Genomic DNA, 21687 nt, shown 5'->3' on the forward strand with positions numbered 1-21687 from the left:
TAGGGGTACCCGAGGGGCAGGTGCCCTCTCTGTCATGAACACTGTATGGGTACCTGAGGGGCAGGTGCCCCTCTGTCATAAACACTGTATGGTACCCGAGTGCAGGTGCCCCTCTGCCATGAACACTGTACAGGTACCCGTGGGCAGGTGCCCTCTCTGCCATGAACACTGTGCGGTACCCGAGAGCAGGTGCCTACTCTGCCATGAACACTGTACGGTACCCGAGGGCAGCTGCCCCTCTGCCATGAACACTGTACGGTACCCGAGGTCAGACGCCCTCTCTGCCATAAACACTGTACGGTACCTGAGGGCAGGTGCCCCTCTGCCATGATTACTGTACAGTACCCGGGGCAGGTGCCTCTCTGCCATGAACACTGTAGGGGTACCTGAAGGCAGGTGCACCTTCTGCCATGAACACTGTAGGGGTACCTGAGGGCAGGTGCCCTCTCCGCCATGAACACTGTACAGGTACCCGAGGGCAGGTGCCCCCTCTGCCATGAACACTGTACGGTACCCGAGGGGCAGGTGCTCCTCTGCCATGAACAATGTAGGGGTACCTGAGGGCAGGTGCCCTCTCTGCCATGAACACTGTACAGTACCTGAGAGAAGGTGCCCCCTCTGCCATGAACACTGTACGGGTACCTGAGGGGCAGGTGCCCCCTCTGCCATGAACACTGTAGGGTACCCAAGGGCAGGTGTCTACTCTGCCATGAACACTGTACGGTACCCCAGGGGCAGGTGCCCCTCTGCGAAGATCACTGTAGGGGTACCCGAGGGCAGGTGCCCCTCTGCCATGAACACTGTACAGTACCCGAGGGCAGGTGCCCCCTCTGCCATGAACACTGTAGGAGCACCTGAGGGTCAGACGCCCCCTCTGCCATGAACACTGTACGGTACCCGAGAGCAGATGCCCCCTCTGCCATGAACACTGTACGGTACCGGAGGGCAGGTGCCCCCCTTTGCCATGAACACTATAGAAGTACCCGCGGGGCAGATGCTACCTCTGCCATGAATACTGTACGGTACCCGAGGGCAGGTACCCCCTCTGCCATGAACACTGTACGGTACCTGAGAGCAGGTGCCCCCTCTGCCATGAACACTGTACGGGTACCTGAGGGGCAGGTGCCCCCTCTGCCATGAACACTGTAGGGTCCCCAAGGGCAGGTGCCTACTCTGCCATGAACACTGTACGGTACCCCAGGGGCAGGTGCCCCTCTGCGAAGATCACTGTAGGGGTACCCGAGGGCAGGTGCCCCTCTGCCATGAACACTGTACAGTACCCGAGGGCAGGTGCCGCCTCTGCCATGAACACTGTAGGAGCACCTGAGGGGCAGACGCTCCCTCTGCCATGAACACTGTACGGTACCCGAGGGCAGATACCCCCTCTGCCATGAACACTGTACGCTACCCAAGGGCAGGTGTCCCCTCTGCCATGAACACTGTAGGAGTACCCGCGGGGCAGATGCTCCCTCTGCTATGAACACTGTACGGTACCCGAAGGCAGGTACCCCCTCTGCCATGAACACTGTACGGGTACCCGAGGGCATGCCCCCCGTCTGCCATAAACAGTGTATGGGTACCCGAGGGCAGGTGCCCTGTCTGCCATAAACACTGTACGGGTACCCGAGGAGCCAATGTTTCTCGCAGTTGAAGTCCTCTGCACAGTTTTGGGAAGCTGCACTGTCCTGAGCTTTTATCTGAACTGTTCGCTGTTTTTCTCCCCGTGGACTCAGCAGTCTTCACGCCTACGGGAGGACGTCCACCTTTCAGTGAGAGATGTTGGACAAGAGAGCCGATCTCAGTTAAAAGGAGGGTACATGGAACACACAAAGTGTACCCCTAAACTTAAAGTGGAGGTACTGCCTCAGATCCAGCCAGATTTACCTGCACACCCAGAGTGTAGGTGACCTTCGACCCTCTCCTGTGAAGCCTGCATCAAATCCCATATTAGTGGGATGCAGAATGGTGTGTGTGTGCATGTGGGTGCACACACGCTTGTGTGTGGTCATTTATCCTGCAGGTGAAGTGACAGCATGCCTCTTCCCTTTATTGTGATTCTTCCCCTACAATGAAATTACCTGTTGGGCGGATGGAGCAATTCTCAAATCTCCAGTTCTGTAGTGACTGAAGTGCCCTCCCCAGCCCGAGAGCATGTAACAGACCACCCCACGCACAGAGTTCTGGTTCGCACATCTTTATTCTTCAGCATGCAGCCGTTAACTGAACGCACTGTCTCACAAACTTTATTAACCACGTCAATCAGATTACGTAATACTTGTAAGGAGTCTGCCGAGGACCGCTAGAGTCTTCATGAGCATAAACACAGGACACAACAGTGACCACAGGTCTCTCATAGTGCCATGAGGCTTGTCCCAACCCAACTCCTGTTCCCGTCTTCCTTTTACCTAGCTATGTGAACTCTGTTGCCCTCCATTCTCAGTTCAGGCGACACCCTGGCTTAACTCAACTTGGATTTCTTTTTCCTGGGACTTCTTCCAAGAAATGTAGGAATCGTTTGGAAATTTAAAGATAACACAAACTTGGCTGTGCCGAGGTTCTCGCCTGTCCTTCCAAAGCTGGATAAAGTCTGCCACCCTCATGACAGTATCTCATACTTTGTCAGACTACCGGGGACTCTGCATACTGGTTTTGAGCAGTGCTTGCATGAGTCCGGTGGCCTACTGGGTGGACTGGGGACCAGCTTTGCACTCTAGAGAACCTTGTAGCTCTGACCTGGGTGCATGGAGAGGATTGGCACTGCCCAGTGTGGAGAGGCGCTGACCTCTGACAGCCTTGGGAGGCCTGCACAAGTCCGAGCTGATGGAAGAGCTATGGAGTCCCAGTCAGGTAGCATGGGGTCAAGGCCCCTAGTGCAAGCAATGAAACTGGGCTCTCATGTAGTATTAAAATACTGCTATAAATGAGGTGCAGCGTGTCTGGCACACCTGTGGACCCTGGTGCCACTGCACTTACTACACTAATGTAATTTACAGTTCTCCAAGTTCCTCAATCAAGGCCTGTGACTGTGGCTCTGTAGAGACAGCGTCCTGCCATGGTCTGTGGAGAGCCTGCACCAGCCCTGAGCTGTTGCCTTCCCTTTGGGGGCTCATATCTGCCCTCATCCCCACCATGAGGGTCCTTCCACTTCATTCCACCATAAGGCTGTGCTCCCTCAGTCGCTCCTTCGGATTCTGGGAGCACGTGAGCCATCCTTCTAACCCTTACGATTCCTAATGCAATGTTATTTAAGACAAGTAAACAGGTATGTGTGCCTTCAAGGAATTTACTCAAATTTTTAATTCAGTTATTCAGTATCTTTGTTGGGAGCAGGATATAATGTTTGCCTGCCTAGTGAGTTACTCAAAATTTTACCAACAGCACTTTTCTATATTTTATTTTCACTTCAATGGACATACAGTATATTTTCTATAAATAAGCAGCAAAAACGGGTGTAAAAACAATCAAATGTTATTTTTGAAATTTCATAAAGGGTACTCAAAATAATACATACAATGAAAAAAGAAGGCCACAATTAGATATTTTAACCTTCACAATTCCAATTGTAAACACTTTCTCACAATCTAAGTATAAATATAAATTAAATTAAGAAGGAAAAGTGTTAATGTCGACGTTTCGGTTTCTAGGCTTGCGTCGATGAGACCATCTTCAGGACTGAGATGTATTGAAAATAGTTGACCCCTAGTGAAGTACGGAATAAACATGAATTACCATACAATTCATTAAACAAATTCGCTATAACACCTGTATATATAAAACTATCTAGACTTAATTCAAAAACGTACATTTTATCTTGTCATGGCATCTACAATCATGTGAATTTTTTAACATCTTATCAACATCTTTTTTGCTGCTAAAATTCCAATAGTTGGCATGTTTAACTCTATTCTATACGAAGTCATTCACAGTCTAATCCTGTAGACATACTCAATTACTCAGAGTTTTAAATCCGACTTAGAGAACTTTTTAGTCACTACTATAACATTTACAGAGTAGTTCTTTCTAATTCTTTACTATTAGTCACATTAAGATCACTAATATTTGCAATGTCAATCGGTATACTGTAAAGATATCAGACCATCTCAATTAACAGTACATATGTTGTTCATTCAATCGTTTTTTTCAATCAAATGAGGTCATCCATTGAGTTCAAGTGATGTTTCAAATCTCTCTGGTATACCTTATTTTCATACCAATATAAATTCATTCATTGATCATTCACCAAGGGACATTTTTTGGGGGGGGGAACTATTATTTTAGGTGTATCTAAAGATTGTCACCAAGATCATTATTCTATTGTGAGATTAATGTATTCGTTTTCATCAGTGTATACTCTGGTACTTTAATATATTTGCTGTTGTCCTAGTGCTACATTTTAGGCACCTAGTGTAACTCTTGAAATAGACATAAAGTCAAAAATACCTTGAGTCTGTGATGTGGACATATATTTCATAAGGATCTGTGACAATATTACAGCCTTAACTCAGAACCTACACACAGCATATCTATTAGAAATGAATACAATTAGTCTTCATGCGTGTTATACATAACTTACTAGACTAAAGGATTGATATTAAATAAAATGTACCTTAAATTTGCAATGTTTATCGCACTGATTTTAGATATTTGTTCCGTTTAATATCGAGGGCGTTTATTTCTCTCACATATAGTTACGTGGTAACACTTCGGAGTCTAAACAACAAGGAGATAATCAAATGTTAAACTATTAGGTTCTCCAACTGGTGATAAAAAGTAACCTGATTTGCATGGCAGGTCTTTTACACGTACCTCTGTTCTCCTTAGAGAGTTACATGCCAACGGAGTGAACGTGCCGACATCAACTTCGTGATACGTCGTAATGCGGTGTCGATCACACTAGCTTATATCATGCGCTCCGTTTAGTATAATGAGCGTTTGTTTCTTTTGTATTTGCCCACGCTATAGCGTTTCAAAGTCTAAAAGGCAATGGGACAACCAAGTATTAGGTTGTTTGGGTCTCAAATTCATATCAAGCAGTGGCCTATTTACATTGTGAATATTATACACGTACCTCTGATTTCTTTGGTAAATTACCGGCCGAGGGGACAGACGTTTCCGTATCAAGCAGTGGCCTATTTACATTGTGGATATTATACACGTACCTCTGATTTCTTTGGTAAATTACCGGCTGAGGGGACAGACGTTTCCGCATCAACTTGGTTGTGCGTCGTTTTCCGTTATTTGTATTGTTTGGAGCGCGAAGGAGGACTGGCCGTTCAATGTTAATGGCGGCCATCTTGAAATGATAGAAATGTTTATTTTGACATAAATGTCAACTATTTTCAACAAAATGAGGCATTTGAATCAGTGTATGTTCATTTTATCAACCCTCAATCAAATCACATTCATAATTGAGGTATGTTATAACGCGTTTAGAATTATTCCATATATGGGTGATGATATTAATTCATTTATATAGTGAAAGGTTAACCATCATATTAGAGAGAGTCATGATATCCGTCTCTTGGTTGTAAAGTATCCTCATCATATGTCCTTTAGTTTGCTTTTATAACAGAAAGTATAACCGATTGAATTGTTCGCATTTCTGGCATAGTAGATACATTCACGATCTCATTCTTGGAGACAAACACAGTTTTTTCACGTTCAATCTATCATGGAGACATTGTATATGTTCAAAGTTTGTCAAAAAGAGTATAACTCGGACAGCGACATATAACATTTATATCCATATTGACAATAGGGGTATGTGTATCATTTTGATTGACTGAACATAATGATTAACAATACACTTACATCTACTTACATCGATAACAGAATTATATACATCATTCCATAAATCATGGTATACATGCCAAAGTATGCCATTCTGTAGCGGAATTCAGCCCTCTGTTAACTAAGTCAGTGAGGCAAATCCATCTACCTTCTTTCAACGTTAATATCTGATTAAAATTGTTTTGTCTTTTTGTGGGTCTAATGACATCAACAACCCACCAACTCATTTCCTTTTCTGTATGGCGTAGACGTTGATAATGCTCAACCAAAGGAGCATTTTCTTTGTGACAACGAATGCGAGATTGATGTTGTAAAATTTGTTTTTTTACTGGTTGGACAGTTTTACCAATGTAGTGTAAGCCACATGGACATTGTATGCAATACTCTACAATGGGTGTATTACAATTTGAAAATGCCTTTAGAGTAATAGAAATATAATTTATCTCACACCTCTTAACAGTTAGTGTCGTATTACATGCCAAACACATGTTACACTTGTGATGTCCTATTAAGGGTACAATTTGCCTCATGTTGTCTACTGTGTTCTTTGAGTTCTCTTCATAGGCATGTACTAATCTGTCCTGTAGGTTTGTGCCTCTTTTGAAAGAGAACGTAGGCTTCTCTATAAATTCTGGAAGGCCCTTCAATAAAGTCCAATGTTTATTGACGATCTTTTTGATAGCATTTGTGTGTATTCCAAAAGTCGACACACAAACCAATTGAGGTTTGTTAGGGCGATTATTTGGTATTAGCAGAGCCTCACGATCATTTCACCATGCCCGCTTCATAGATCTTTTCAATAATTTAGATAAATATCCATGTATCTTTAATTTTTCTTTTAGTTTTTTGGCCTCTATCAAATAGTCTTCTTTAAAGGAACAACTCCTACGTAAACATAGGAATTGCCCAAATGGCAGACCATCTTTTAATGCCTGGGGATGATGACTGGCATAATTTAAAAGGGTGTTCCTAGATGTAGGCTTAGTATATAGTGTGGTATAGAGATGGTTTGTAACATTCTTAATTGTGATATCTAGGAAATTAATTTCCTGAGTATCAGACTCCATGGTAATTTGTAAATGTGTACTTTTTGTATTAAGCCAGGTGTGAAAAGCATTAAGTTGTTCTTGAGTACCATGCCACACCAGGAAAACGTCATCTATGTATCTTAGCCAATTTTTAATGTTGGCTAAGTATGGGTTAGATGTGTGTAACACATGTTCATTTTCAAAGACAGAGACATAGATATTCGCAATGTCTGAGGCATAAATAGCCCCCATCACCACTCCTTTTAGTTGTTGATGAAATGTATTCTGGAAAAAGAAGACATTTTCACATTCCAAAATGAACTCAGTGGGCACCTCATGAGGTCTTGGTCTTGTTTCTAGGAGATTATTTAAATTCTGGAGTGTCTCTTGTTGTGGGATATTTGTATATAAACTTTCTATGTCCATGGAGACAAGAAGTTCATTTTCAGGATCAAATTCAAGATTTTCACTATATTGATGACCGCCGTAGTATTCCTTATATATGATGGTTGATTAATTGTAAAAGGTCTTATAAAGTGATCTGCATATTGAGCAAGGGGTTTTAGGATGGAATTACACCCGGACACTATAGGTCGCCCTGGCGGATTGATAGGGTCTTTATGCACCTTTGGTAGCATATAAATGGCCGGGACCGTAGGTGCTTTATTGACAAGGAACGCCGCTTCTTTCTCATTGAGCCAGCCACCATCAAAGCCTGATTTACTTAGCTTCAGAATCTTAGTTGCCAATCTATTTGCGGGATTAGTGCTGAGTTCCTTGTAATGGGCACTGACCGATAGTTGTTTTAGAGCCTCTTGATCATATTTCTCTCTTTCCCATATTACTATTCCATCTCCTTTATCTGCAGGTTTAATCAGAGCATTTGGGAGGGATTGTAGATTTTGTAGTGCCTGTTGTTGATCTTTTGGAAAATTTGATTTGAAATGCATTTTTTCTTTAAAGAGATTTTCTATCTCTGTAAGTATGGCATTTTCAAATGTTGATACCTCTTTCCTAATCATGGAATTGGTGGGGTAAAGGTAGATGGATTTTTAAACCCTGTACCACCATACATTACAACTGAGATGTTATTAGCAAAGTAATTTTTAAGTCTTACTGAGCGGAAAAATTCATACATCTCTACTTTTGTATGGAACAAATCATTTTTATAAGTGGGGACAAAGCTCAGACCTGACGCTAGAACTGTTATTTCTTGTTCTGATAAAACATGCGTTGACAAATTAAAGATTGGTATAGTTTTGTCTTGTTCTACCACTCGTAATATTGGTTGCGGATCTGGCGGAAGCCGGGCGTGTATTGGTTGCAGTACCATCCTCTTTTGGATGACCGTTGTCTCCGAGGTGGACCGCCGCCACTGCGTTCCTGACCTAAAAAAGAGTACTGGCGAGAAGTCAATGGTTGTTGATCGTATTGTCTATATGGAATTTCAAGTGATTGATCACTTCCTGTGAGTCCTCAAATTCTTTGATGGTTTGTTGGACTTTCTCTAGAAGAAACTTGCTGTTGGTGATGGTTGAATCACCCAGTATTTTCTTCTCCAGGGTCTCGAGGGTCTCTATTACTTTTGTTAGAATCTTAAGTTGTCTAAGGGCCGTTTCAATACTAAGCACCATCCATGTGCGTGAGCATCTGTTGGCTGAAAAACTGAAACCTACTTTAAACTCCTCATCATCATGAATGTGAATATTATTCCAACTGGCCTGCAGATACGAAATATACCAATAATTTTTACTGATGATGAGGACTTTAATGCGCATAAAAAAACTGAAAAGCTACAGAACGATATCAGAAGATATAATAAAGAAAAGACTTACCCCTATCTAAATAAAGACTTCTATACTCCGCAGGGTCCTAATCAAACAGCAAGAAAGAGGATCACTTTCTCAGATACAAATTCGGATACAGGAAGTGATCAATCACTTGAAATTCCATATAGACAATACGATCAACAACCATCGACTTCTCGCCAGTCCTCTTTTATAGGTCAAGAACGCAGAGGCGGCGGTCCACCTCGGAGACAACGGTCATCCAAAAGAGGATGGTACCGCAACCAATACACGCCCGGCTTCCGCCAGACCCGCCACCAATATTAAGAGTGGTAGAACAAGACAAAACTATACCAATCTTTAATTTGTCAACGCATGTTTTATCGGAACAAAAAATAACAGTTCTAGCGTCAGGTCTGAGCTTTGTCCCCACTTATAAAAATGATTTGTTCCATACAAAACTAGAGCTGTATGAATTTTTCCGCTCAGTAAGACTTAAAAATTACTTTGCTAATAACATCTCAGTTGTAATGTATGGTGGTACAGGGTTTAAAAATCCATCTACCTTTACCCCACCAATTCCATGATTAGGAAAGAGGTATCAACATTTGAAAATGCCATACTTACAGAGATAGAAAATCTCTTTAAAGAAAAAATGCATTTCAAATCAAATTTTCCAAAAGATCAACAACAGGCACTACAAAATCTACAATCCCTCCCAAATGCTCTGATTAAACCTGCAGATAAAGGAGGTGGAATAGTAATATGGGAAAGAGAGAAATATGATCAAGAGGCTCTAAAACAACTATCGGTCAGTGCCCATTACAAGGAACTCCGCACTAATCCCACAAATAGATTGGCAACTGAGATTCTGAAGCTAAGTAAATCAGGCTTTGATGGTGGCTGGCTCAATGAGAGAGAAGTGGCGTTCCTTGTCAATAAAGCATCTACGGTCCTGGCCATTCATATGCTACCAAAGGTGCATAAGGACCCTATCAATCCACCAGGGCGACCTATAGTATCCGGGTGTAATTCCATTCTAAAACCCCTTGCTCAATATGCAGATCACTTTATAAGACCTTTTGCAATTAATCAACCATCATATATAAGGGATACTACGGCGGTCATCATATAGTTGAAAATCTTGAATTTGATCCTGAAAATGTTCTTGTCTCCATGGACATAAAAAGCTTATATACAAATATCCCACAACAAGAGATACTCCAGATTTTAAATAATCTCCTAGAAGCAAGACCAAGACCTCATGAGGTGCCCACTGAGTTCATTTTGGAATGTGTAGGCATTTCCCTCTGTGATAAAATTTCTTCCTTTTCCAGAATACATTTTATCAACAACTAAAAGGAGTGGCGATGGGGGCTATTTATGCCCCAAACATTGCGACTATCTATGTGTCTGTCTCTGAAAATGAACATGTGTTACACACATCTAACCCATACTTAGCCAATGTTAAAATTTGGCTAAGATACATAGATGACGTTTTCCTGGTGTGGCATGGTACTCAAGAAACCCTTAATGCTTTTCACACCTGGCTTACTACAAGAAGTACACATTTACAATTTACCATGGAGTCTGATACTCAGGAAATGAATGTCCTAGATATCACAATTAAGAATGATGTTACAAACCATCTCTATACCACACTATATACTAAGCCTACATCTAGGAACACCCTTTTAAATGATGCCAGTCATCATCCCCAGGCATTAAAAGATGGTCTGCCATTTGGGCAATTCCTACGTTTACGTAGGAATTGTACCTTTAAAGAAGACTATTTTATAGGGGCCAAAAAACTAAAAGAAAAATTAAAGATACGTGGATATCCATCTAAATTATTGAAAAGATCTATGAAGCGGGCATGGTATAATGATCGTGAGGCTCTGCTAATACCAAATAATCGCCCTAACAAACCTCAATTGGTTTGTGTCGACTTTTGGAACACACACAAATGCTATCAAAAAGATCATCAATAAACATTGGACTTTATTGAAGGGCCTTCCAGAATTTATAGAGAAGCCTATGTTCTCTTTCAAAAGAGGCACAAACCTACAGGACAGATTAGTACATGCCTATGAAGAGAACTCAAAGAACACAGTAGACAACATGAGGCAAATTGTACCCTTAACAGGACATCACAAGTGTAACATGTTTGGCATGTAATACAACACTAACTGTTAAGAGGTGTGAGATAAATGACATTTCTATTACTCTAAAGGCATTTTCAAATTGTAATACACCCAATGTAGTGTGTTGCATGCAATGTTCATGTGGCTTACACTACATTGGTAAAACTGTCCAACCAGTAAAAAAACAAATTTTACAACATCAATCTCGGAGCAGAAAATGCTCCTTTGGTTGAGCATTATCAACGTCTAGACCATACAGAAAAGGAAATGCGTTGGTGGTTATTGACATCATTAGACCCACAAAAAGACAAAACAATGTTAATTAGATATTAACGTTGAAAGAAGGTAGATAGATTTGCCTCACTGACTTAGTTAATAGAGGGCTGAATTCCGCTACAGAATGGCATACTTTGGCATGTATACCATGATTTATGGAATGATGTATATAATTCTGTTATCGATGTAAGTAGATGTAAGTGTATTGTTAATCATTATGTTCAGTGAATCAAAATGATGCACATACCCCTATTGTCGATATGGATATAAATGTTATATGTCGCTGTCCAAGTTATACTCTTTTTGACAAACTTTGAATATATACAATGTCTCCATGATAGATTGAACGTGAAAAAACTGTTTGTCTCCAAGAATGAGATCGTGAATGTATCTACTATGCCAGAAATGCGAACAATTCTATCTGTTATACTTTCTGTTATAAAAGCAAACTAAAGGACATATGATGAGGATACTTTACAACCAAGAGACGGATATCATGACTCTCTCTAATATGATGGTTAACCTTTCACTATATAAATAAATTAATATAATCAACCATATATGGAATAATTCTAAACGCGTTATAACATAACTCAATTATGAATGTGATTTGATTGAGGGTTGATAAAATTAACATACGCTGATTCAAATGCCTTATTTTGTTAAAAATAGTTGACATTTATGTCAAAATAAACATTTCTATCGTTTCACGATGGCCGCCATTAACATTGACGAGCCAGTCCTCTTTCGCGCTCCAAACAATAAAAATAACGGAAAACGACAAACAACCAAGTTGATGCGGAAACGTCTGTCCCCTCGGCCGGTAATTTACCAAAGAAATCAGAGGTACGTGTATAATATCCACAATGTAAACAGGCCACTGCTTGATATGAATTTGAGACCCAAACAACCTAATACTTGGTTGTCCCATTGCCTTTTAGTCTTTGAAACGCTACAGCGTGGGCAAATACAAAAGAAACAAACGCTCATTATACTAAACGGAGCGCATGATATAAGCTAGTGTGATCGACACCGCATTACGACGTATCACAAAGTTGATGTCGGCACGTTCACTCCGTTGGCATGTAACTCTCTAAGGAGAACAGAGGTACGTGTAAAAGACCTGCCATGCAAATCAGGTTACTTTTTATCAATAGTTGGAGAACCTAATAGTTTAACATTTGATTATCTCCTTGTTGTTTAGACTCCGAAGTGTTACCACGTAACTATATGTGAGAGAAATAAACGCCCTTGATATGAAACGGAACAAATATCTAAAATCAGTGCGATAAACATTGCAAATTTAAGGTACATTTTATTTAATATAAATCCTTTAGTCAAGTAAGTTATGTATAACACGCATGAAGACTAATTGTATTCATTTCTAATAGATATGCTGTGTGTAGGTTCTGAGTTAAGGCTGTAATATTGTCACAGATCCTTATGAAATATATGTCCACATCACAGACTCAAGGTGTTTTTGACTTTATGTCTATTTCAAGAGTTACGCTAGGTGCCTAAAATGTAGCACTAGGACAACAGCAAATATATTAAAGTACCAGAGTATACACTGATGAAAACGAATACATTAATCTCACAATAGAATAATGATCTTGGTGACAATCTTTAGATACACCTAAAATAATAGTTCCCCCCCCCAAAAAATGTCCCTTGGTGAATGATCAATGTATGTATTTATATTGGTATGAAAATAAGGTATACCAGAGAGATTTGAAACATCACTTGAACTCAATGGATGACCTTATTTGATTGAAAAAAAAACGATTGAATGAACAACATATGTACTGTTAATTGAGATGGTCTGGTATCTTTACAGTATACCGATTGACATTGCAAATATTAGTGATCTTAATGTGACTAATAGTAAAGAATTAGAAAGAAGTACTCTGTAAATGTTATAGTAGTGACTAAAAAGTTCTCTAAGTCGGATTTAAAACTCTGAGTAATTGAGTATGTCTACAGGATTAGACTGTGAATGAAATCGTAGAGAATAGAGTAAAACTTGCCAACTATTGGAATTTTAGCAGCAAAAAAGATGTTGATAAGATGTTAATAAATTCACATGATTGTAGATGTCATGACAAGATAAAGTTATTGAATGAAGTCTAGATAGTTTTATATATACGGGTGTTATAGCGAATTTGTTTAATGAATTGTATGGTAATTAATGTTTATTCCGTACTTCACTAGGGGTCAACTATTTTCAATACATCTCAGTCCTGAAGATGGTCTCATCGACGCAAGCCTAGAGACCGAAACGTCGACATTAACACTTTTCCTTCTTAATTTAATTTATATTTATACTTAGATTGTGAGAAAGTGTTTACAATTGGAATTGTGAAGGTTAAAACATCTAATTGTGGCCTTCTTTTTTCATTGTATGTATTATTTTGAGTACCCTTTATGAAATTTCAAAGATAAAATTTGATTATTTTTACACTCGTTTTTGCTGCTTATTTATACAAAATAAACTGTATGTCCATTGAAGTGAAAATCAAATATAAAAAAGTGCTGTTGGTAAAATTTTGAGTAACTCACTAGGCAGGCAAACATTATATCCTGCTCACAACAAAGATACTGAATAACTGAATTAAACATTAGAGTAAATCCCTTGAAGGCACACATACCTGTTTACCTACTTTGCCCAAGCCCTCAAGGGTAGATTGGGTTGTCCATTATACTTACTAATTTAGGACAAGTAATACCTAAAACCCCGGTAACGCCACAGGGCCCTGGACTCATGTCCATTGTCTGGGAGCCAAGATCATTGACTGAAACTCAAGCCCTTTGACTGAGACTCAAGCCCATTAACTGAAACTCAAGCCCATTGTCTCAGACTCAAGCTCATTGACTGAAGCTAATTGACTAAGATTCGAGCCCATTGACTGCAACTCCTGCCCATTGACTGAGACTCAAGCCCCTTGACTGAGACTCAAACCCATTGACTAAAACACACTGATTGAGGTTCAAGCCCATTGACTGAGAACTAAGCTCCCTGACAGAGACTCAAGCCTATTGGCTGACACTCAAGCTCGTTGACTGAGACTCAAACCCATTGACTGAAGCCCACTGATTGAGACTGAAGCCCACTGACTGAGACTCAAACCCATTGACTGAAGCCTACTGACTGAGACTCAAGCCCACTGACTGAGACTCAACCCCATTGACTGAGACTCAACCCCATTGACTGAAGCCTACTGATTGAGACTCAAGCCCACTGACTGAGACTCAAACCCATTGACTGAAGCCCACTGACTGAGACTCAAACCCATTGACTGAGACTCAACCCCATTGACTGAAGCCTACTGACTGAGACTCAAACCCATTGACTGAGACTCAACCCCATTGACTGAAGCCTACTCATTGAGACTCAAGCCCACTGACAGACTCAAACCCATTGACTGAAGCCTACTGAGACTCAAGCCCGCTGACTGAGTCTCAAACCCATTGACTGAAGCCTACTGATTGAGACTCAAGCCCACTGACTGATACTCAAACCCATTGACTGAAGCTTACTGACTGAAACTCAAACCCATTGACTGAGACTCAACCCCACTGACTGAGACTCAACCCCATTGACTGAAGCCTACTGACTGAGACTCAAGTCCACTGACTGAGACTCAAACCCATTGATTGAAGCCTACTGATTGAGACTCAAGCCCACTGACTGAGACTCAAACCCATTGACTAAAGCCTACTGATTGAGACTCAAGCCCACTGACTGAGGCTCAAACCCTTGTCAGAAATTTGAAGTCATAGCCAGGAGCTGACAAAGCCTTCCCATAGGATGGCATCAACTCTAGTGCCACGCTGGTAACTACCTATTTAACTACCTGTTAATAAAACGGGTATTCTTCTTTGAAGATGAATCACATAGTGTCAATTGGGCTTCAGATACTGTAAATTGGGTTTACTGGATATTATTATCATACTGTGTCTCCGTCTCTAACCCGAACCACCTGCCAGGGTAAGCCCTAGCTGCTCACCCTTGATAGCCCTGAACAGTAAAGGGCCTACACTAGAGGGGGCAAGTATTGGGGCCCTGGTACACCAGGATACTGCCCAGTAACCACAGACTCCCAGAGGACCCATGAAAAGGCCTTGCAGGGTTCTGTTTGTCACGAACAAAATTTGGGTCCATTAGGGGCTGGTGTCCCATGTTCTCCACACCTGAGCACATTACTGGGTGGTGCTCTAGGACTCCGCCACCTTGAGTTCCGCGGTTGCACTCGCGGTTGCACTAGAGCTCTATGGGATGGTACTGTAACACAGAACTCTAACTCAAAACTCAAGGTCTTCTATAATTTGCTGCATTGCAGAGCCTGTTCCCAAAGCCTTGCTGCAGCTGGAGGAAGGGACCAAGAATACCATCATCACGGCTGAGGGTGTGATCCTGCTAATCTGTACCGTGGTACCCGGCACCATCCTCCTTTTCCAGGTGAGCTGTTACTATTTACTAGCCATATGTGATGGTGAAGGCTGTGCATACGATATGAGTGATCCTACAACAATACAATCCTGGAAACAGAGTCATGAGGTGGAAGCATTCCTATCCCACCACAATCTGGGGGTGGCCTGTGCAGGAGGCGTGAGTGGCCCTATCTGATCACAATCCCAGGGGGCATGTGCCTGGGGGGTCAGTGGCTCTATCTCAGCACACTCCTAGGGGGCATGTGCCTGGGGGGGTCAGTGGGCTTATCCCAGCACAATGCTAGGGGGCATGTGCCTGGGGTGGGGGTCAGTGGTCCATCTGAGCTCATTCCTAGGGGCATGTGCCTGGGTGTGTCAGTGGGCTTATCCCAACACAATCCTAGGGGTATGTGCCTGGGGGGTCAGTGGCCCTATCTGAGCACAATCCTAGGGGGCATGTGCCTGGGGGGTCAGTGGCCACATCTGAGCACAATCCCAGGGGGCATGTGCCTGGGGGGTCAGAGGGCCTATCCCAGCACAATCCTAGGGGGCATGTGCTTGGGGGGTGGTCAGTGGGCCAATCCCAATACAATCCTAGGGGACATGTGCCTGGGTGGGTCAGTGGGCTTATCCCAGCACAATGCTAGGGGGCATGTGCCTGGGGGGGTCAGTGGCTCTATCCCAGCACAATCCTAGGGGGCATGTGCCTGGGGGGTCAGTGGGCGTATCCCAGCACAATCCTAGGGGGCATGTGCCTGGGTGGGTCAGTGGGCTTATCCCAGCACAATCCTAGGGGGCATGTGCCTGGGGGGGTCAGTGGTCCTATCCCAGCACAACCCTAGGGGATATGTGTCTGGGGGGGTTCAGTGGCCCATCTGAGCTCAATCCTAGGGGACATGTGCCTGGGGGGGTCAGCGGGCCTATCCCAGCACAATCCTAGGGGTATGTGCCTGGGGGGGCAGTGGGCCTATCCCAGCACAATCCTAGGGCGCATGTGCATGTGGGGGGAGGGGTCAGTGGGCTTATCCCAGCACAATCCTAGGGGGCATGTGCCTGGGTGGGTCAGTGGGCTTATCCCAGCACAATCCCAGGGGGCATGTGTCTGGGTGGGTCAGTGGTCTCATCCCAGCACAATCCTTGGGAGCATGTGCCTGGGTGGGTCAGTGGGTTTATCCCAGCACAATCCCAGGGGGCATGTGCCTGGGGGAATCAGTGGGCCTATCCCAGCACATTCCTAAGGGGCATGTGCCTGGGTGGGTCAGTGGGCTTATCCCAGCACAATACCAGGGGGCATTTGTCTGGGTGGGTCAATGGGCTCTTCCCAGCACAATCCTAGGGGGCATGTGCCTGGGTGGGTCAGTGTGCTTCTCCCAGCACACTCCCAGGGGGCATGTGCCTGGGGGGGTCAGTGGGCCTATCCCAGCACACTCCTAGGGGGCATGTGCCTGGGTGGGTCAGTGGGCTTATCCCAGCACAATCCTAGGGGGCATGTGCCTGGGTGGGTCAGTGGGCTTATCCCAGCAACATCCTATTGGGCATGTGCCGGGGGGGGGGGGGGGGTCAGTGGGCCTATCCCAGCACAATCCTAGAGGGCATGTGCCTGGGGGGGTCAGTGGGCCTATCCCAGCACACTCCTAGGGGGCATGTGCCTGGGGGGTCAGTGGGTCTATCCCAGCACAATCCTAGGGGGCATGTGCCTGGGGGGGTCAGTAGGCCTATCCCAGCACACTCCTTGGGGGCATGTGCCTGGGGAGGTCAGTGGCCCATCTGAGCTCATTCCTAGGGGCATGTGCCTGGGTGGGTCAGTGGGCTTATCCCAGCACAATCCTAGGGGCGTGTGCCTGGGTGGGTCAGTGGGCTTATCCCAAGACGATCCTAGGGGGCATGTGCCTGGGGGGGGTCAGTGGCTCTATCCCAGCACAATCCTGGGGGGCATGTGCCTGGGCGGTCAGTGGCCATATCTGAGCACAATACTAGGGGTAAGTGCCTGGGGGGTCAGTGGGCCTATCCCACCACAATCCTAGGGGTATGTGCCTGGGGTGTCAGTGGCCCTATCTGAGCACAATCCTAAGGGGCATGTGCCTGGGGGGGGTCAGTGGGCCCATCTGAGCACAATCCTAGGAGGCATGTGCCTGGGGGGGGGGGTCAGTGGGCCTATCCCAGCACACTCCTAGGGGGCATGTGCCTGGGGTCAGTGGGCGTATTCCAGCACAATCCTAGGGGGCATGTGCCTAGGGGGGGTCAGTGGGCTTATTCCAGCACAATCCTAGGGAGCATGTGCCTGGGGGTCAGTGGGTCTATCCCAGCACAATCCTAGGGTGCATGCGCCTGGGGGGTCAGTGGCCATACACCAGCAAAATCCTAGGCGGCATGTGCATGGGGGGGGGGGTCAGTGGGCCTATACCACCACAATCCTAGTGGGCATGTGCCGTGGGAGGTCAGTGGGCCTATCCCAGCACAATCCTAGGGGACATGTGCCTGGGGGATCAGTGGGCCTATCCCAGCACACTCCTAGGGAGCATGTGCCTGGGGGGGGGGGGTCAGTGGCCCATCTGAGCTCATTCCAAGGGTCAAGTGCCTGGGTGGGTCAGTGGGCTTATCCCAGCACAATGCTAGGGGGCATGTGCCTGGGGTGGGGGTGAGTGGCCCATCTGAGCTCATTCCTAGGGGCATGTGCCCAGGTGGGTCAGTGGGCTTATCCCAGCACATTCCAGGGGGCATGTCGCAGTGGGCCTATCCCAGCGCAATCCTAGTGGTATGTGCCTGAGGGGTCAGTGGGCCTATCCCAGCACAATCCTAGGGCGCATGTGCTTGGGGGGGGGGGGTCAGTGGGCTTATCCCAGCACAATCCTAGGGGGCATGTGCCTGGGTGGGTCAGTGCCACTGGATTCAAGCAAGCCTGGCTGAAGACGGCTGAAATGCCAGAAACCGGTCCTAGGAAGCTTGTTTCCGGTCCAGGGAAGGCATGGCTTGGTAGTTCGGGCTGGACTGTTCCCATGAGGCACAGGGTCAGACTGATTTGCATATGGCCATGTCTGAACTGGGGTGGCAGAGTGGGCTAAAGAACGGTGATGGATCAAACCCAGATCTGTTGACTGGGTGTGAGTGTTTGATTGGTTCTGATGCTCCGTCCATCACCACCCCCTTTTGTACCACTTTGTTCGCCATAAGTTGGCAGGGTATGCTCAGACGTGAGTCCCTTGCTCACTTTGCCACTGGATTCAAGCAAGCCTGGCTGAAGACGGCTGAAATGCCAGAAACCGGTCCTAGGAAGCTTGTTTCCGTTCCAGGGAAGGCATGGCTTGGTAGTTCGGGCTGGACTGTTCCCATGAGGCACAGGGTCAGACTGATTTGCATATGGCCATGTCTGAACTGGGGTGGCAGAGTGGGCTAAAGAACGGTGATGGATCAAACCCAGATCTGTTGACTGGGTGTGAGTGTTTGATTGGTTCTGATGCTCCGTCCATCACCACCCCCTTTTGTACCACTTTGTTCGCCATAAGTTGGCAGGGTATGCTCAGACGTGAGTCCCTTGCTCACTTTGCCACTGGATTCAAGCAAGCCTGGCTGAAGACGGCTGAAATGCCAGAAACCGGTCCTAGGAAGCTTGTTTCCGGTACAGGGAAGGCATGGCTTGGTAGTTTGGGCTGGACTGTTCCCATGAGGCACAGGGTCAGACTGATTTGCATATGGCCATGTCTGAACTGGGGTGGCAGAGTGGGCTAAAGAACGGTGATGGATCAAACCCAGATCTGTTGACTGGGTGTGAGTGTTTGATTGGTTCTGATGCTCCGTCCATCACCACCCCCTTTTGTACCACTTTGTTCGCCATAAGTTGGCAGGGTATGCTCAGACGTGAGTCCCTTGCTCACTTTGCCACTGGATTCAAGCAAGCCTGGCTGAAGACGGCTGAAATGCCAGAAACCGGTCCTAGGAAGCTTGTTTCCGGTCCAGGGAAGGCATGGCTTGGTAGTTCGGGCTGGACTGTTCCCATGAGGCACAGGGTCAGACTGATTTGCATATGGCCATGTCTCAACTGGGGTGGCAGAGTGGGCTAAAGAACGGTGATGGATCAAACCCAGATCTGTTGACTGGGTGTGAGTGTTTGATTGGTTCTGATGCTCCGTCCATCACCACCCCCTTTTGTACCACTTTGTTCGCCATAAGTTGGCAGGGTATGCTCAGACGTGAGTCCCTTGCTCACTTTGCCACTGGATTCCAGCAAGCCTGGCTGAAGACGGCTGAAATGCCAGAAACCGGTCCTAGGAAGCTTGTTTCCGGTCCAGGGAAGGCATGGCTTGGTAGTTCGGGCTGGACTGTTCCCATGAGGCACAGGGTCAGACTGATTTGCATATGGCCATGTCTGAACTGGGGTGGCAGAGTGGGCTAAAGAACGGTGATGGATCAAACCCAGATCTGTTGACTGGGTGTGAGTGTTTGATTGGTTCTGATGCTCCGTCCATCACCACCCCCTTTTGTACCACTGGGTGGGTCAGTGGGCTTATCCCAGGACAATCCCAGGGGGCATGTGTCTGGGTGGGTCAGTGGGCTCATCTCAGCACAATCCTAGGGGGAATGTGCCAGGGGGTGGGGGGGGGGTCAGTGGGCCTATCCCAGTACACCCCTAGGGGGCATGTGCCTGGGGGAGTCAGTGGCCCATCTGAGCTCAATCCTAGGGGCTTATCCCAGCACAATGTTAGGGGGCATGTGCCTAGGGGGGGTCAGTGGGCCTATCCCAGTACAATCCTAGGGGACATGTGCCTGGGGGGGTCAGTGGGCCTATCCCAGCAAACTCCTAGGGGGCATGTGCCTTGGGGGTCAGTGGGCCTATCCCAGCACACTCCTAGGGGGCATGTGCCTGGGGGGTGGGTCAGTGGGCCCATCCCAGCACACTCCTAGGGGGCATGTGCCTGGGGGGGGGGGGTCAGTGGCCACACATTAGTATAGTCCTTAGTAGGTGTGCGCATAGGATGTGATTGGGCAAACCCATCCCAACCCCGGTGCAGGGGAGTAGGGGTGGCTGTGCGTGATGTGGGAGTGGCCTTATCCCATCATAATCCCGGGGGCATGTGAATGGGATGTCAGTAGCTTGACACCACCACAGTCCTTAGGAGGTCTGTGCATGAGGTATCATTGATCCAGTCCAATCACAGTTCTGGGGACTACTGCATGAAGTGGGACTGGCTCTATATAATCACAACCCTAGGTGGGGCAAGTGCATTGCATGTCAGATGCCCTATACAGGCATAATGGGTCCAATCCAATAACACTCAGGAAAAAAAAACGATTGAATCTTTTCTATGCTTAGTGTAACAGATAAATTGCACATTTAGTACAGGTATGATCAACAGGCAATAAACATATCACCCTATCACAGTCCTGAGGGCCTGCACATGCAGTGTGAGTGGCACAGTCCTATCACAGTCCTAAGGGCCTGCACGTGCAGTGTGAGTGGCACAGTCCTATCAAGTCCTGAGGGTCTGCACGTGCAGTGTGAGTAGCACAGTCCTATCACAGTCCTGAGGGCCTGCGCGTGAAGTGTGAGTGGCACAGTCCTATCACAGTCCTGAGGGCCTGCACGTGCAGTGTGAGTGGTACGATCCTATCAAGTCCTGAGGGCCTGCACGTGCAGTGTGTGTGGTACAGTACTTTCACAGTTGTGAGGGCCTGCATGTGCAGTGTGAGTGGCACAGTCCTATCAAGTCCTGGGGGCCTGCACGTGCAGTGTGAGTGGCACGGTCCTATCAAGTCCTGAGGGCCTGCACATGCACTGTGAGTGGTACAGTCCTATCAAGTCCTGAGGGCCTGCACGTGCAGTGTGAGTGGCACAGTCCTTTCACAGTTGTGAGGGCCTGCACGTGCAGGGTGAGTGGGACAATCCTATCAAGTCCTGAGGGCCTGCACGTGCAGTGGAAGTGGCACAACACTATCATAGTCCTGAGGGCCTGCCCGTGCAGTGTGAGTGGCAAAGGCCTTTCACAGTTGTGAGGGCCTGCATGAGCAGTGTGATTGGCACAGTCCTATCAAGTCCTGAGGGCCTGCACGTGCAGTGTGAGTGGTACAGTCCTTTCACAGTTGTGAGGGCCTGCATGTGCAGTGTGAGTGGCACAGTCCTATCAAGTCCTGAGGGCCTGCACATGCAGTGTGAGTGGCACAGTCCTATCAAGTCCTGAGGGCCTGCACGTGCAGTGTGAGTGGCACAGTCCTATCAAGTCCTTAGGGCCTGCACGT

General features: G+C 46.0%; 1 protein-coding gene across 1 annotated transcript in view; it reads left to right on the plus strand.

Moving 5' to 3' along the window:
- CD79A (CD79a molecule) overlaps nucleotides 1-21687 on the plus strand; it is a 184294-nt gene that overhangs the window by 129504 nt on the left and 33103 nt on the right. Inside the window, exon 3 of the mRNA XM_085615606.1 lies at nucleotides 15366-15484. Within this exon, the coding sequence (XP_085471732.1) occupies nucleotides 15366-15484 (119 nt within the window). The remainder of the gene's footprint in view (nucleotides 1-15365; nucleotides 15485-21687) is intronic.

Source organism: Triturus cristatus, chromosome 7 (genome assembly GCF_964204655.1).
Source record: "Triturus cristatus chromosome 7, aTriCri1.1, whole genome shotgun sequence".
NCBI classification, from domain to species: Eukaryota; Metazoa; Chordata; class Amphibia; order Caudata; family Salamandridae; genus Triturus; species Triturus cristatus.